Source organism: Myotis daubentonii, chromosome 4, assembly GCF_963259705.1.
Source record: "Myotis daubentonii chromosome 4, mMyoDau2.1, whole genome shotgun sequence".
In the NCBI taxonomy this organism is placed as follows: domain Eukaryota; kingdom Metazoa; phylum Chordata; class Mammalia; order Chiroptera; family Vespertilionidae; genus Myotis; species Myotis daubentonii.
The window spans coordinates 16441246-16458536 of record NC_081843.1 but is presented as its reverse complement, the minus strand read 5'-3'; the positions used below and the strand labels follow the sequence as shown (position 1 = coordinate 16458536).

The window sequence follows — 17291 nt, the reverse complement described above, 5'->3', positions numbered from 1 at the left end:
CTACACCCTCTGTGACCTCCCGAAGGGAAGGGGAGCTTCCTGAACCTTTGGAGAAAGACTGAGAGCCTCTGTCTCACAGCTCCTGCCCCCTCCGGCCCCCACCCACCACCCCACGGTGATCGTGCCGGCACCGCCACCCCCTCCCTCCCACCACATCAACGTCGTCACCATGGGCCCCTCCTCGGTCATCAACTCTGTTTCCACGTCCCGGCAAAATCTGGACACCATCGTGCAGGTACCTGGTCTCGGGAAGGAGGCAGCATGTCAGGGTTGTCCTCTGGGAATAGGCCCTTTGGGAGACATTAGAAAGCAGGAACTGAAGGGGAATGAGACGGGGCTTGTGTGGGGGAAGGCTGGGAAGCTGGGTGTGTGTGTCTCCATCCCCGAGTCTCCCTCTCTGTTTGCAGGGATTGGAGGGGGAGCTCTGTGAAGGTGAGGGGTAGAGATGGGGGACAGGCTGCCCCGGAAAACCTTGTTCCTTCCCTCCACGTGGGGTTTGTTGAGAGGGTCTTTTGCTACCGGAGCTCCCGGCTTCCAGAATTCCTACATCCAGCTCTTGGTCTAGAACTTCCTTTCATCTCCATCTCCTAGGACCTGAGATGGGGATGGAGGTGGCAATGGCTGGGAGGGTGACAGTTAAGCCTCCTACAGAGGTGCCAGCTCTGTGCGTCAGGCCCAAAGTCACTGCTGTACGCAGCCTGGGGCAGAGACCCCTGGGGAGTCCCAGTGGCATCATCTCTATATATAAAAGCCTAAGCGACCGTTCGACCGTTCGACCGTTTGACTGGTAGCTATGATGCGCACTGACCACCAGGGGGCAGATGCTCAATGCACAGGCATGGGAACATGGAACAGACTGATGAATCTCAGAGGGAAGGGGCGAGGAGGGAGGGTGGGAAGAGATTAACCAAAGATCTTACATACTAGAGGCCCAGTGCATGAAATCGTGCATGGGTAGGGTCCCTAGCAGCTGCCGGCCACTGGCTGGGGCCTTCCTTTGTTCCATTCCGCCCCCTGGTGGTCAGTGCATGTCATAGTGAGTGATGGAACTCCTGGTTGGTCAAACTCCCAAGGGGACAGTTTGCATATCAGGCTTTTATATATATAGACTAGAGGCCTGGTGCACGGATTCATGCACCGGTGGGGTCCCTCGGCCTGGCCTGCGGGGATCAGGCCGAAACCAGCAGTCTGACATCCCCCAAGGGGTCCAGGATTGTGAGAGGGTGCAGGCCAGGCCAAGGGACCTCAAGGGCCTCTAGTAAAAGAAATAAACAACTAGACCAAAAAAAGTCCATTAATCCCTGGACCTTTAGTTGCACATAATTCCAGCAAATTGAATAGTGAAATTAATAACAAAGACCTTATATCAGTGAACAGGCCAACTTTGAAATATATAAATAAGTGAAAGATGCTGGTGACCTCCAAGCAGACCTGCACTGTCATCTCCAAGGGGTTTTTCAGCTCAGCAAAGGGGTTTACTAACCCGGCGGGCTGCCTGCTGCTCTGGCAGGCCACCTGCTGCTCTACCAGACTTATTTCTGGACCTTTCTGGTGTGTGTGTGTGTGTGTGTGTGTGTGTGTGTGTGTGTGAGTGTGAGTGAGGGGAGATGGTGGCTGGCTGTGTCCCTCCAGCCGTTCTCACCGCAGCCTGTCCCCCCAGGCGATCCAGCACATCGAGGGCACCCAGGAAAGGCAGGAGCAGGAGGAGGAGCAGCGGCGAGCTGTAATTGTGAAGCCAGTCCGGAGCTGCCCGGAGGCCCAGGCCTCTGACACTGCCTCCGATTCGGAGGCCTCGGACAGCGACACCATGGACCAGAGCCGGGAGGAGCCGGCTGGGACTGGGGGGCTTCCCTGACCACCCCCCAGCCCTCCTCTCCCTTCTTGGGGTTAGAGGGGGCCGGGGCAGCAACAGGAATACACGCGGGCCAGCGAGTGAGGAATTTTTACAAAATTACAATGTCATTTGGGTCTCTTTTATGACCTCTTTTTCAATACTGTAAGTCAACCTCTGAGTGAAGGCCACCCAACCTGAGGTCGGGGGCTGGGTGGTGGGTGTTGTGGGAGCACCGGGACACCTGGGGCTGGGCCTCACCCGGGGGGTTGGGGAAGCTGACACTTGAGGTGCCTGGCCTCTCGCTGCCAAAAAGCATTTTTTTTTTTTTTCATTAAACATGTTTTTAAGAACAGGGAAAATCAAAACCCCAGCGCATTTCTGCCCTCCCCAGAGCCAGCTCTGTGACCGTTAGTTTCTAACTCCCCCTTCCCTCCTCTTTTTGGTTTTCTTCTTTCTCTAAGCACTTAATGGGTTGGGGGTCTGGCTGGGTCAGGACTCTCTGGGGGTCTGGGGTGGAAGTTGCTTCTCCGTTGGGGTTTGCTGCTGCCCTTTTGCCCTGCCCTTCCATCCCTGCCCCACCTCAGCACTAGGATTTGCCACTCTCCACCGCCAGCTGGCCTCCACCTCTCCCTCCAGGTTTCCCATTTTCAACCCCCAGAAATGTCTTTGTCTCTCTGTTCTGTTTGTTGGGTTTTTCTTTTTTCCCCCCTTTGTTTGTTTTTTGTTTTTCTTTATTTTTTTGTTTTTTTTTTATAACAATTTCGAGGTCTTTGTGTTCAAGGAGAGCTATTATATTTTGTTAAGAAAGTGTGTGTGGGGGGAACCAAGAGGCCACCATGCCTTTATAAAGAAAAAATAAAGTTTGTACTTTGTTTTTTAGATTGTGTCTCCTGGATGTGTGGTATCCTGTGTTGCTGGGGAAGGCTTACGGACGAGATAGAGTATGGGATGCTACTGGGACCCACCAGAGGGGATTAGATGTGTGTGTGGTGTTGCAATGAGAAATCAGCATCCTTACATGCACTGGGATTACTCTGGGTATTCTGCAAAGATAGAGATGGTATTGGGGGATGGGAGGAGTGGCTCCCAATTCCTTGGTGGGGGAGCAAGGAGAGAATGAACAACCAAGCCACAGATTCCTCTCTCCAGAGAAAGGACACAGGCTCAGGGTTCCTGGTTGATTTCTAGGCTTTATTACTTCTTCAACTTGTGTAACCTCCCTGAACCTCAGCCTCATCTACAGAAGGGAAGGACTCCCTCATGGTGTGTTTAAGAACTCAGGTCCTGGAGTGGGTCTGCAGTAGCCAGTTCTACTTTGGGCAAGCCATATATATATATATTAGAGGCCTGGTGCACAAAATTCGGGTGTGGGGTCCCCTCAGCCCGGCTTGTGCCCTCTTGCATTCCAGGAGCCCTCGGGGGATATCTGACTGATGGCTTAGGCTCGCTTCCGCCACTGCCGCTGTGCTCGCCAGCCATGAGTCCCTTGGCCTGAGGTCCCTGTGGGAGCGCACTGACCACCAGGGGGCAGCTCCTGCATTGAACGTCTCCCCCTTGGTGGTCAGTGCATGTCATAGTGACCGGTTGTTCCACTGTTTGGTTGATTTGCATACTAGCCTTTTTTGGTATAGGATATACTAGAGGCCTGGTGCACAGATTCATGCAATGGTGGTGTCCCTTAGCCTGGCCTGTGGCTCTCCGACATACCCAAAGGGGTCCCGGATTATGAGAGGGCGCAGGCCAGGCTGAGGGACCCTACTGGTGCACAATTGGGGCTGGGAAGGGACTGTGGGATGGCTCCAGGATGTGTCCAGCCCGTCTCACCGTCTCACCCAGTCCCAATTGGCTGGACCCAAGCAGCAAGGTAACCTACCAGTTGGAGCGTCTACTGTCAGGTGTGGTCAGTGCACATCACAGCTACTGGTCAAACAGTTGCTTAGGCTTATATATATATACTAGAGTTCCGGTGCACAAAAATTTGTGCACTCGGGGGGAAGGGGGGTCCCTCAGCCCGGCCTGTGCCCTCTCGCAGTCTGCGACCCCTCGGGAGATAACGACCTGCTGGCTTAGGCCTGCTCCTGGGTGGCAGAGGGCAGGCCCAATCCCTAGGTGCAGCCCCTGGTCGGGCTCAGAGCAGGGCTGATTGGGGAGTTGGGGCGCCGCCCCCTGTCACGCACAGAGCAGGGTCAATCGGGGTTGGGGCGCTGCCCCCTGTCATGCACAGAGCAGGGCCCATCAGGGGGATTGGGGCTCCGTACCCTGTCACGCACAGAGCAGGGTCGATCAGGGGGTTGGGGAGCTCCCCCCTGTCACGCACAGAGCAGGGCCCATCAGGGGGTTGGGAGCTCCCCCTGTCACACACAGAGTAGGGCCGATAGGGGAGTTGGGGCACTGCCCCCTGTCACACAGAGCAGGGCAGATCAGGGGGTTGGGGTGCCACACCCTGTCACACTCAGGGCAGGGCCGATGGGGAGGTTATGGCTCTACCCCATCACACACAGAGCAGGGCCCATGGGGGGCGGTTGGAGCGTCGCCCTCTATCACCCACAGAGCAGGGCCGATCATGGGGTTGGGGCGCCGACACTGTCACACTCAAGGCAGGGCCGATGGGGAGGTTATGGCTCTACCCCATCACACACAGAACAGGGCCCGTGGGGGGGGGGGGCGGGGGGTTGGGGCACCGCACCTTGTCACACACAGAGCAGGGCCGATCAGGGGGTTGGGGCGCCGCACCCTGTCACACACAGAGCCGCAGGGCAATCAGGGGGTTGGGGAGCTCCCCCCTATCAGGCACAGAGCAGGGCTGATCAGGGGGTTGGGGCGCCTTCCCCTGTCACGAACAGAGCAGGGCCGATAGGGAGGTTGTGGCCCCACCCCCTGTCACACACAGAACCGCAGGGAGATCAGGGGGTTTGGGCGCTGCCCCCTGTCACGCTGATCCCGGTGCCGGGAGGCCTCGCGGGTCCACTGATCCCGGTGCTGGAAGGCATATTACCCTTTTACTACATAGGGTAGAGGCCTGGTGCACGTGTGGGGGCTGGCTGGTTTGCCCTGAAGGGTGTCCTGGATCAGGGTGGGGGTCCCCACCGGGGTGCCTGGCCAGCCTGGGTGAGGGGATGATGGCTGTTTGCAGCTGGTCACACACCCTTCAGGGTGGGGGTCCCCACTGGGGTGCCTGGCCAGTCTGGGTGAGGGGCTGAGGGCTGTTTTCAGGCTGGCGGGTGACGAAAGCTCCCAACCGCTCCTTTTTTTCTTTTTTTATTCTGGGCCAGCTTTAGCTATGAGGCTCCAGCTCTTAGGCCTCCGCTCCTGAAAGCAGGTATCTGTTTTGTTTCGGTTCTATAATTGAAACAATGTATACCTCCAGCCCTGAGATCCCGGCTCGCTGAAAGCAGGTTTCTGGGGTTTTGTTTAGCTTCTATATTTGTTACAATGTTTCAAACTGCAGGCTCAGAGGCCGGCAAGGCAGGCGGGGAACGTTGGTTTCCTCCGTCACTGAAGCAAGCAAGCCTCATGTTAGTTTCAAGCTGCCTGGCTGCTGGCCGCCATCTCAGCTGACAGTTAATTTGCATATTGCCCTGATTAGCCAATGGGAAGGGTAGCGGTCGTATGCTAATTACCATGTTTCTCTTTTATCAGATAGGATACACATACGTGTGTGTGTGTATGTATGTGTGTGTGTACACACACACACACACACACACACACACACACACACACATATATATGCTATATAATAAAAGGCAAATCAACCGAAGGGTGGAACAACTGGTCTCTATGACACACACTGACCACCAGGGGGCAGACGCTCAATGCAGGAGCTGCCCCCTGGTGGTCAGTGCACTCCCACAGGGGGATTGCTGCTCAGCCAGAAGTTGGGCTCATGGCTGGTGAGCGCAGTGGTGGTGGTGGGAGCCTCTCCTGCCTCCGCAGCAGCGCTAAGGATGTCCAACTGCTGGCTTAGGCCTGCTCCCACGCCTAAGCTGTCAGTCAGACATCCCCCGAGGGCTCCTGGACTGGGAGAGGGTACAGGCTGGGCTGAGGGATGCCCCCCCAGTACATGAATTTTGTGCACCAGGCCTTTAGTATATATCTATGTCTACTATATACTATATATATCTATAAAAGATTATTTATTTTTAGAGAGAGGAAGGGAGAGAGAGAAACAATGAAAGATGTGTGAGCAAAACATCTGGGAATTGAACTGGTACCCTTTTGGTGCACAGACCAATGCTCAACCAACTGAGACACACTGGCCAGGGTGCCACTTATATTTGAGCTTCAGTTTCCTTTTTTGAAAGTTGGGAATAATAAAATAAATAATAAATAGGAATAATAATGGCACAAAGCAATGCATATTGGGGGTGGGGGTGGGGGTGGGAGTGGTCCTTTTAAGTCCTTAATCTTCTATGACCAGAGAGCATTTTACAATGTATTCTTCGCCTGCTTTTCCTGGTGCTCACACTGTGCCAGGTACATGGGGACTGAGGCCAGAGTGTAGTCAAGTGAGGCCAAGTCACTTCTCAGCCCACAATGAATGCCTCCAGACATGAACTTGTTGACTAGAAAGGCAGATGGGAGCCTGCATTTTTAAGAACTTTTATACATTTTAAAAGGTGGAATTCACAATAAAATCAACCATTTTAAAGGGAATGATTCAATGTGGCATTTAGTATTCACAATGTTGTGCAACCATCATCTCTAGTTCCAAAACATTTCCATCACTCCAATATGAACCACTTACACTCCAAAACGACCGCTTACTAATTAGTTTTCCCATCACCCTTCTCCCAGCCTCCACCAACCACCAATCTGCTTTCTATTTTCTTTAGTATTTGTAAAAATTAAGACTAATTTACATTCGGTAAACTTCACACTTTTCATTCTTGGTTGTGAGTTTTGACAAATGCGAACAGTTGTATAAACACCACCACAAGCACAATATAAAGTTCCCTCATCCCCAGTGTTGCCTCAGCTTCCTTTGTGGTCCACCCAGCTCCTGGTAACCATCCATCTATTCCTACAGGTTTGCCTTTTCCAAAATGTTGTAAATAGAATCATATAATATTTAGCCTTTTGAATCTGGAGTCTTAACATTGCAACTAAATGTGGGGGTACATCTAACTAAATTTACATAAGTTGACTACGTGTCTGAAGAGAGGGACTTAGCTAGAATCTGGGCGGGGACGCCCCTTCCCAAGGCCAGTCCAGCGGCCCCAGGGGCTCTGTGCAGTTCCTAAGAGAGTCAACAGAGGGCGCTGCGGACCCGGAACACCTGGCTCCGTGGCGACAGGCCAGAGGCGGGGCTTAGGATGGGGCCAGGAAAGTCCTCCTCCCCGGACTTGCCTGGAGGCCGCAGGCGGTCTCACCAGCGGGCAGCGGAAGTCGGGGAACCGCCCCTGGCCCCGCCTCCTCGCCTCGCTCTGCTGGGCGCTTCGGTGCGCATGCTCTGCGGCACCCTGGCCGGCTAGCGCGCTGGTCGGCCCCGCCTCCGCACCCGCGGCGGACGGACGGCGCGCGCTCACGCACGCCCGGAGCCCAAGTGCCGCAGAAGTGCGGCTCCGGCGTGTCTTCCGCGCGGAGGCGCTCGCCGACTTCCTTCCGCAGCTGCCAGCCCGCCCGGAAGATGTGCTGTGTAGCGCCGGCCGGTGGGGCCTGCGCTGTGGGACGGAAGTCCGGCGCACACGTGACTTACCACTGTTTTAGAGGCCGCGGAATAACTTGTGACAATTTCAGTAACTGTTAGGGTTGCTGAAAGGGGAATGCAGGAGGCCGAAGGTGGTAAAGAATTATAAATTTACTTCTAAGAACAGAAGGGCTGAGATCAAAATGGCATCAACGGGGCAGAGCAGGGGAGCGGGATATCTATGTCTCTTGCAAAGGTCGGTCAGACTAACCGGGGGGTCCGGGTGCAGGTGGGGCCCAGGTGGAGGTGGGGACCGGTGCAGGTGGGGCCCAGGTGCAGGTGGGGGCCCAGGTGCAGGTGGGGGCCGGTGCAGGTGGGGGCCGGTGCAGGTGGTCCATGGAAACTGGGAGAGGTGGTTTACTGGAAACTGAAGACGGTTAATCATGAAACAAATCTTTGGGAGCGGCAAGAGCCCCAAGTAGGGCATAATGGAGCGCAAGAAGGAGCCTAGTAGTAACATTCCTTTTAACCCTCACTATCGGAAACATTGTCATATCAGGACAGGTGAGGAACGTAAGAAACTATGCACAAGGTGTGGCACAAGGTGTGTCGGAGTGCGTCTTGCCCAGGCCACACCTGTCATGGGTCCAGGGTCAGGAGCCTGGTCCAGGTCAACGGCTGCACGTGGACTAGTGCAGGTCCAGCCCTGGGAGCAAGTGGTGGTGAGAAAGTGCAGCAGTGTCCTGTAGCAGTGCAGACACTGGCCTGGGAGGAGGAAGAATGGAGAAGATGTGGGAATGTTACCAAACTCAAGGGGTTTGCTGCTTGGGTTGCAATAGTCAAAAAGGAGATGTAGTTATCACAAGGTAGTTTTACTTGCAGCAAATAAAGGAGACAGGAGGTTCTGCCTTCTAAAAGAGAGGCTTAGCTATTCTTATGTACACTATTTGGTCAATTATATGTTGGGTTCTTTATACTTGGCTACTTTTAATTTTAAGTTTTTAAATATATTTTTGTTGATTTCAGAGAGGAAAGGAGAGAGAGAGAGAGAGAGAGAGAGAGAGAGAGAGAGAGAGAGAGAAAGAGAGAAAGAGAGAGAGAAACATCAGTGGTGAGAGTGAATCATTGATTGGGTCCCTCCTGCATGCCTCACACTGGGGATTGAGCCCACAACCCAGGCATGTGCCCTGACCGGGAATCGAACTGGGACCTCCTGTTTCATAGGTTGATGCTCAATCACTGAGCCACGTCAGCTGGGCTGTACTTGGCTACTTTATTTTTTATTTTTATTTTTTAAAACATATTTTATTGATTTTTTACAGAGAGGAAGGGAGAGGGATAGAGAGTTAGAAACATCGATGAGAGAGAAACACCGATCAGCTGCCTTCTGCACACTCCTCACTAGGGATGTGCCCGCAACCAAGGTACATGCCCTTGACCGGAATCGAACCTGGGACCCTTCAGTCTGCAGGCCGACGCTCTATCCACTGAGCTAAACCGGGGTCAAGGAATGTACTTGGCTACTTTAAAAAAAATTATTAAGTAAATACTTTTATTGATTTCAGAGAGGAAGGGAGAGAGAGAGAAACATCAATGAATGATGAGAGACAGTCAAGCATCAGTTGCCTCCTGCACGTTCCACACTGGAGATCGAGCCCACAACCTGGATATGTGCCCTGACCAGGAATTGAACCGTGACCTACTGGTTTATAGGTTGATGCTCAACCACTGAGCCACACTGGCCAAGCTATACTTGGTTACTTTCATTCCTTGATTTCCTGTCAGCTCATCCAGTTTACAGCTGGAGCTACAAAATACTGTGCTACATTTTAACATTTAGCAAGAAAAAACATTTAGAACTGCCCTGACCTTGAGACACTTGTCCTATCTAACAGGAAGGGGATCAGAGAGGACTTCCAAGTCATACTAAGAAGCTTGGACTTTTTTGTTTGTTAAAGGGAGGGGGGTCTAGGAGAGACATGATCGACCCAACATTTAACAAAACCCCATTTTAAAAGCCTTTTTTTGAAGTATCTACTGTATGAAGGACACTCAGAAGAGGGGGTGTAGTTTGTGTTTAGTCCCGTGAATTTTCACCAACTGAATACACAACCATGTAGCCAGCATCCCCCCAAGCCCTCAAGTGGTTTTGCTACCGGAAAGGGGACCTGCCCTGGCGGATCTGCCTAGGGCTGGCCGGTAATGTGTGGGTTCTTGGCTTCGTGCAGGAAAAACTTCACAACACGAGTCCAGGAGACTATGAAGGTGCTGCGCACGGTAAAAGCTGGACGCAGTAAAACAAGAAAGGGCTTAGCGTAGAAGAAGCAACAGGAGAGCCGAGGCTGGGCTGCCCTAGCTCTCTGGGAAGTCAGAGAAAACGGGGCCTTGGGAACAGGTCCAGGGGTGAGCCTGAGATGAGTTGCTGCTGCCTATGGCTCCCCTGCTTGTGAGTCTCAGTTGATTAACTGGCCTCAGACCAGCATGTAAAGCACATGCAAATCCTCCAGCTGCCTCTTAGAGCTGGCTGGCCACATGGTCCTTAGCCTCGTATTTTTGATGGCTCTGGTTTCCACCATGTCCCACCCGAGTCCATCTCACTGCCCCTTCTTTTTTTTTTTTAAATAATTATTTTATTGATTTTTTACAGAGAGGAAAGGAGAGGGATAGATAGTTAGAAACATCGATGAGAGAGAAACATCGATCAGCTGCCTCCTGCACACCCCCTACTAGGGATGTGCCTGCAACCAAGGTACATGCCCTTGACCGGAATCGAACCTGGGACTCTTGCGTCCGCAGGCCGATGCTCTATCCGCTGAGCCAAACCGGTCAGGGCTCACTGCCCCTTCTTGATCCAGCTGCCCCTCTGTGCTTTCCGGATGCTCCTGTCCCTGTGTCATTTGTCTTTTTCCTCTTTTTGTTGTTAATCTTCACTTGAGGCTATTTTTTTCCATTGATTTCTAGGGAGTGGAAGGGTGAGAGGAGGGGCGGGAGAGAGAGAGAAACATCGATGTGAGAGAGACACAATGATTGGTTGCCTCCTGCATGCACTCCCTACTGGGGCTGGGGAAACTGAGGTAGGTGCCCTTGACCAGGGATCAAACCCGCAAGCCTTCAGTCCACAGGCCGATGCTCTAACCACTGGGCCACCGGCCAGAGCCAGGAGGGTGTCTTTTTCATTTGAGTTCTGCATGCCCTCCTGTGCCCTAAAAGTCCTGGGCTGGGGTGGTTAGCACCAGCCCCTGCCTTGTTTCCCTCTCCTCTTCTGCCCTGCTGAGTTGCAAGTTTCTTCTGTTGATTGACAAGAGCGCCTGCTGCCTAGAGGAAGGCCTAGGCCTGGGGGCTGCAGGCCAGGACCAGCCCTAAATCTCTGTACAAAGGAATGAGTTCCCAAACCTGCGGTCCCCTCCACGCTCCTGGTGTTAAAGGAGCTAAGAGGAGGCACAAGTCACAGGCCTCCCCGGGTGTAGCCTGTCTCGGTGATCACCCTCAGAATCAAATGAAAGAGGAAAAGGAAAGTGATTTGAGAAGACTGCACGAGTACCAGAGATTGGTTTGTTGATACTTGTCTCTCTCACATTGCCTCTTGCCCTGTGAGAGATACAGATGATGCTCTGAAAATTCCGGTCGCAAAGAAGATGGATGGAAATTTCATTTGCTTGTAGGTAGACGGAAATGTCAGTGGGTCTGGCCAGGCACTAGGGGTTAGTGAGGGGCTGCTTCTTTGAGATTAAGGGAGAGATGGTCTCCATTCACCATGGGATCCTCATGGTGTGTGTCCCTGACTGTGGGAGGCAAGTTGAGGGGGCAGGTGAGGAGTTCTGGCGCAGTGTGGCTTGTTCTAGACGTCACATGATACTCAAAATCGTGGAGTTGGTGCTCTCTGGTAGTGAGTTCCCTGTCACTGAAGATATTCAAGCAGAGGCTGGATATATATATCTGTCAGAGTTACCATGGAGGAGATTCCTGCTGTGAGCGGGAATTTGGGTCCTTCTATGGTAGGTGACCTATACTTACTAAGATAAATGGGAAAATGCTCTCCAAAGCGTTGCTTCATGCACTGTGTCAGTGTTGAGTGTGGAGTGGATGCAGACAGAGGCCTGCATTGTCAGGGTCCCACTTGGTTTCCCCAGCCCCTTGAGGAACTGTTTCAGGCATGGATTAATCTAGCAAGTCACTTGCCAAATGAAGGATCAAACTATAGGAACCATGTGAAGGTGGGGACCCTTAGGCTGAGGACTCTCGCAGCGTTTATGTATGTATGTACTGGTATGTATGTATGTATATATACATGTATGTATTCATGCATGCAGGAACACAGTCCCCCACTACCACAAAGTATGCAGTGGAGTTTCCCACATTGGGGGAAATCGCAGGAGGCAGCACGCCCGTAGTGCAATGGATCAGCCTTGCCCCGGGAAAACTATCTTCGTGGTCATGGTAGCTCTCCTGCCAGGTCAGTGTGGCAGCTTCTGTTTATTACTGAGCTGGGGCAGGGGAGGCTTTTGCCCTGGAAGGTGGTGGGGTGGTGGTGGCTGATGTGGGATGAAACCAGTGTGGAGATTTCATAGGCTAAGTGAGGTCTGTTTAAGAATTTATGACTTGTGTCCTGCCTGGTGTTCCCAGTGGCTAGAGAATCGGCCTGCACACCAAAGGGTCGTGGATTTGATTCCTGGTCAAGCGTTGCAGGTTTGATCCTCGGTCCCAGTTGGGGCGCATGTGGGGAGGCAACCAATTAATGTCTCTCTCACGTTGATGTTTCTCTCTGTCTCTCCCCCTCCCTTCCACGCTCTAAACTCAATGGCGAAAATTTCCTCAGGTGAGGATTAACAAAAATAAAAAAATAAAAAAGTATTTATGATCTGAGGGTTTATCTTTAGTTGTGTCTACCCTCATTTTTAATCTCTCTTATTTTCCTAACAGTCTTTGTTTATTCATTTAAAAATTATTATAAAAATACATATATATAACATAAAATTTACCATTATAACAATTTTTAATGTACAATTCAGTGTCATTAAGTATATCCACAGTGTTGTGCAACCATCACCACTTACATTCATCTTCAGAACTTTTTCATCATTCTTAGTAGAAACTCTACCCACTATACAATAACTCCTGTGACCCTTGCCCTCCAGCCCCTGGCAACCACCCTTCTACTTTCTGTCTCTCTGAGTTTGCTTATTCTAGGTACTTAATACAAATCACATAATATTTATCTATTATAGGCTGAGTTGTGTCTCCCCCAAATCCATATGTTGAAGTCCGTATCCCCCGTACCTCGGAATGTGACTGTGCTTGGAGATAGGGTCTTCACAGAGGTACTTACAGTGAATGAGCTCATATATATGGGTCCTAATCTGATAGGACTGGTATCCGTATAAGAAGAGGAGATTAGGACACATAATACAGAGATAAACATGTCCAGATATAGTGAGAAGGTGGCCAACTGCAAGCCAAGGAGAGCTGCTCTCCTCAGGAAAAAATAAATCTGTCCACACCTTGATCTTGGACTCCCAGCCTTCAGAGCTGTGAGAAGATAAATTTCTGCTGTTTAAGCCCGCCAATCTGTGGTGTTTTGTTATGGCAGCTCGAGCCAGCTAATACCTTGTCCTTTCATAATTGGCTTTTTTTTTTTTTTTTTTTTTACTTAGCACAATATTTTCAAGGTTCATCCATCTTGTAGCGTGTACTAAATTTTCTTTTTTTTAAAGATTAGCATTTGTAAAAAACATATTTTATTGATTTCAGAGAGGAAGGGAGAGGGAGAGAGAGAGATAGAAACTTCAATGATGAGAGAGAATCATTGACCGGCTGCCTCCTACATGCTCCACATTGGGGATCAAGCCCACAACCCGGGCATATGCCCTGACTGGGAATCAAACTGTGACCTCCTGGTTCATAGGTCAATGTTCAACCAAGGAGCCACACCGGCTAGGCAAACATTTTTTTTTTTTAAATGGCGGAATAATACTCCACTGTATGGGTAGACCACATTCAGTTTATCCATTCATTTGCAGGTAGACACTTGGGTTCTTTCCACCTTTCCAGTATTGTGAATAATGCTGTATTGACCACGAGTGTACAGGGATCTGTTTGAGCCCAAACAAGGTATCTTTATTTATTTTTAGAAGTCTATTTTAAAAAAAATTGGGAGACCAATGTAACAAACCTAGGCTTATTGAAAATGAAATCAGTAACTCCGACTCTGTAGCCCCATCCTGAGCCAGCACCAAGACCTCTGTTTGCCTGACCCCTGTTCCTCAAGCCCCCAAAAGGACAAGCATGTGAGGACCCAGGGTCAACTCAGGCCACTTTCCCACATTGGTACCACCTCCATCCCACCCTCAGTGGGCACACACCCCTGGACCAGCAGGCTGGGTTTAGGCCCAAGAAGGGAACAGAGAGGTTCTCAGGGTGGCAGGGAATCACAGCTGTACCCCAACCGGCTCAAAATCCCAAGTTAGCAAAGGAAGGCAAAGAGGATACTGGCTGGCACTCCCACTCCCCTCCCCCCAGCCTCCCCCGACAACAGCCTCACATCCTGATCAGTGACACTGTGATTCTGAGGTGCCAGCGGGGCTCCCAGTGGCTTCAACAGCCCCTAGGAGATGATTGCAGAAGGCGTGGGGCCGGGGGGCGGGGGGGGCAGTGGCGCCGGCATTTGTCCTGCCACCTGCTCAGTATTAGCCAGATGAGCTGCTCCTCCTAGCTTGTGCCTGGGATGTGTGTGACCCCTCTCCCCTCCGGAACATCCGTGGCCGGGAACCAGCCCTCTTGCCAGAGAGAAAGCATATGTTTATACATTGAATTGTGTAGGAATGTTCATAGCAGCTGATTGGTAATAGCTGAAACTTGAAAACAACCTAAATGTCTCTCAACAGTTGAATTGATAACAGTTTGTGGTACTGTAAGTCCTCAGTTACCATTGTCAATAGGTTCTGTGATTTTAAGCGAAATGACATAATGAAACCAGTTTTACCATAGGCTGTGTGTGTGTGTGTGTGTGTGTGTGTGTGTGTGTGTGTGAACACTGACTGGCTATTTTATAATATTAAGAAAGTAATTGGGGGGAGGGTAAGAGATCAACCAAAGGACTTGTATGCATGCATATGAACATAACCAGTGGACACAGACAGTAGGGGGGCGAGGGCATGTGCTGGGGGGTGGGAGCGGCTGGAAGAGGTCAATGGGGGAACAAAAGAGACTCATGTAATACTTTTTAATTTTTATTGATTTCAGAGAGGAAGGAGAGAGATAGAAACATCAGTGATAAGAAGGAGTCATTGATTGGCTGCCTCCTGCATGCTCCCTACTGGGGATCGAGCCCCCAACCTGGTATGTGCCCTTGACCGGAATCAAACCGGGGACCCTCAGTCCATAGGCCGACACTCTATCCACTGAGCCAAACCAGCTAGGGCTGTAATACTTTAAACCAGTGGTCGCCAACCTTTTGGACCTCACGGACCACCAGTGGTCTGTGGACCATTGGTTGACGACCGCTGCTTTAAATAATAAAGAATTTAGGATGGCGGCATAGGTTAACGCCGGAGATTGCTGCCTCGAACAACCACTTCAAAAAACAACTAAAAGATGGAATGGACATCATCCAGAACCACAGGAAGGCTGGCTGAGTGGAAATTCTACAACTAGAAGGAAAGAGAATATCATACCCAGACTCAGAGGAGGCGCAGTGCTGAAGTGAAATACTGAGGTGCGGAGTGCGCGCGGAGTGGGCTGGAGGCGGAGGGTGCGGTTGTTGTTTTCAATCGGGAGGGAGTTTCAGACTCTGAGCTCCAGATCCGGGCGAGTCTCTAGGGACCCAGACTCAAACGGGAGAAGCGGGACTGTCTGGCTTCGGTCCGAACTCGAAGGCAGCTTTCTCTCCGAGGTTTGCAGCGGTTGCTGGGACTCTGTGAGGCAGAGCCCCTAGGGACAGAACTGAGAGCAGCCATAACTGCTTGCTCCAGCCCCGCCCTGTAGATCCCCGGGGACCCGCCCCGCCCAAGCCCTGCGCAGAGCCATTTGCCAGATAGCCTCAGGCAAAGGCTAGATTAGCACCTCCCCAGAGGACAGAAGTTTTCCCACTGCAGACACAGCTGACTCTCACAGCCAGTTGGCCTGGAGGTCAAATCCCCCCAATATTAACTACAACAATCAAGGCTTAACTACAACAAGACTGTGCACAAAGACCACTAGGGGATGCACCAAGAAAGCATAAAAAATGCAGAGACAAAGAAACAGGACAAAACTGTCAATGGAGGATATTGAGTTCAGAACCACACTTTTCAGGTCTCTTAAGAACTGTCTAGAAGCCGCCGATAAATGTAGTGAGATCCTCAAGAAATCTAATGAGACCCTCGATGTTATGATAAAGAACCAACTAGAAATTAAGCATACATGGACTGAAATAACGAATACTATACAGACTCCCAACAGCAGACCAGAGGAGCGCAAGAATCAAGGCAAAGATTTGAAATGCGAAGAAGCAAAAAACACCCAACCAGAAAAGCAAAATGAAAAAAGAATCCAAAAATACGAAGATAGTGTAAGGAGCCTCTGGGACAGCTTCAAGCGTACCAACATCAGAATTATAGGGGTGCCAGAAGAAGAGAGAGAGCAAGATATTGAAAACCTATTTGAAGAAATAATGACAGAAAACTTCCCCTACCTGGTGAAAGAAATAGACTTACAAGTCCAGGAAGCGCAGAGAACCCCAAACAAAAGGAATCCAAAGAGGACCACACCAAGACACATCATAATTAAAATGCCAAGAGCAAAAGACAAAGAGAGAATCTTAAAAGCAGCAAGAGAAAGAAACTCAGTTACCTACAAGGGAATACCCATACGACTGTCAGCTGATTTCTCAACAGAAACTTCGCAGGCCAGAAGGGAATGGCAAGAAATATTCAAAGTGATGAATACCAAGAACCTACAACCAAGATTACTTTATCCAGCAAAGCTATCATTCAGAACTGAAGGTCAGATAAAGAGCTTCACAGATAAGGAAAAGCTAAAGGAGTTCATCACCACCAAACCAGTATTATATGAAATGCTGAAAGGTATCCTTTAAGAAGAGGAAGAAGAAGAGAAAGGTAAAGATACAAATTATGAACAACAAATACACATCTATCAACAAGTGAATCTGAAAATCAAGTGAATAATCTGATGAACAGAATGAACTGGTGATTATAATAGAATCAGGGGCATAGAAAGGGAGTGGACTGACTATTCTTGGGGGGAAAAGGGGTGTGGGAGATGCGGGAAGAGACTGGACAAAAATCGTGCACCTATGGATGAGGACAGTGGGTGGGGAGTGAGGGAGGAGGGTGGGGTGGGAACTGGGTGGAGGGGAGTTATGGGGGGAAAAAAGAGGAACAACTGTAATAATCTGAACAATAAAGATTTAATTTAAAAAAAATGTTAAGCTGCCTAACGGTATGGTGTCTTATGCATTTTTGTAACCCAGAATGTTGTGCACAGAGTAAACAATTCAATAAATATTTGTTAAAAGAAAGAAGGAAATTTTGTAACTATGTAAGGTGACAGATGCTAACCAGACTTATTGTGGTGATCATTTCCCATTTATGCAAATAATGAATCATTATATTGTATACCTGAAACTAATATAATGTTATTTGTCCATTGTAGCTCAATTAAAAAAAATTGTTTTAATGAAAAAAAAAAAGAATTTAAATTAAAAAAAGTAAAAAAAAAAAAAAAAGAAGAAACTGAGAGGCCCCAGCCCATGGCAGGGAGCAGGCTAGAAACGGTGGGCAGCATTTTTCTTTCGGACTCGGGACTTATTTGGGCTGGGATATTGAAGGAGAAGCC

At 50.2% G+C, this 17291-nt stretch overlaps 1 protein-coding gene and 1 non-coding gene across 10 annotated transcripts in view; one reads left to right on the top strand and one right to left on the bottom strand.

Moving 5' to 3' along the window:
* TFAP4 (transcription factor AP-4) overlaps positions 1-2713 on the top strand; it is a 37985-nt gene extending 35272 nt beyond the window's left edge. For all 9 annotated transcript variants that reach the window (XM_059692968.1, XM_059692966.1, XM_059692964.1 and 6 more), the window contains 2 exons: positions 80-235; positions 1661-2713. In XM_059692968.1, the coding sequence (XP_059548951.1) occupies positions 80-235; positions 1661-1855 (351 nt within the window). In that variant the 3' untranslated portion in view covers positions 1856-2713. The remainder of the gene's footprint in view (positions 1-79; positions 236-1660) is intronic.
* A 9044-nt stretch (positions 2714-11757) lies between these two features.
* LOC132233986 (U1 spliceosomal RNA) lies at positions 11758-11921 on the bottom strand. The gene has a single exon (XR_009452823.1). It is a non-coding gene; the product is annotated as a U1 spliceosomal RNA (small nuclear RNA).
* Positions 11922-17291: the final 5370 nt, after the last annotated feature.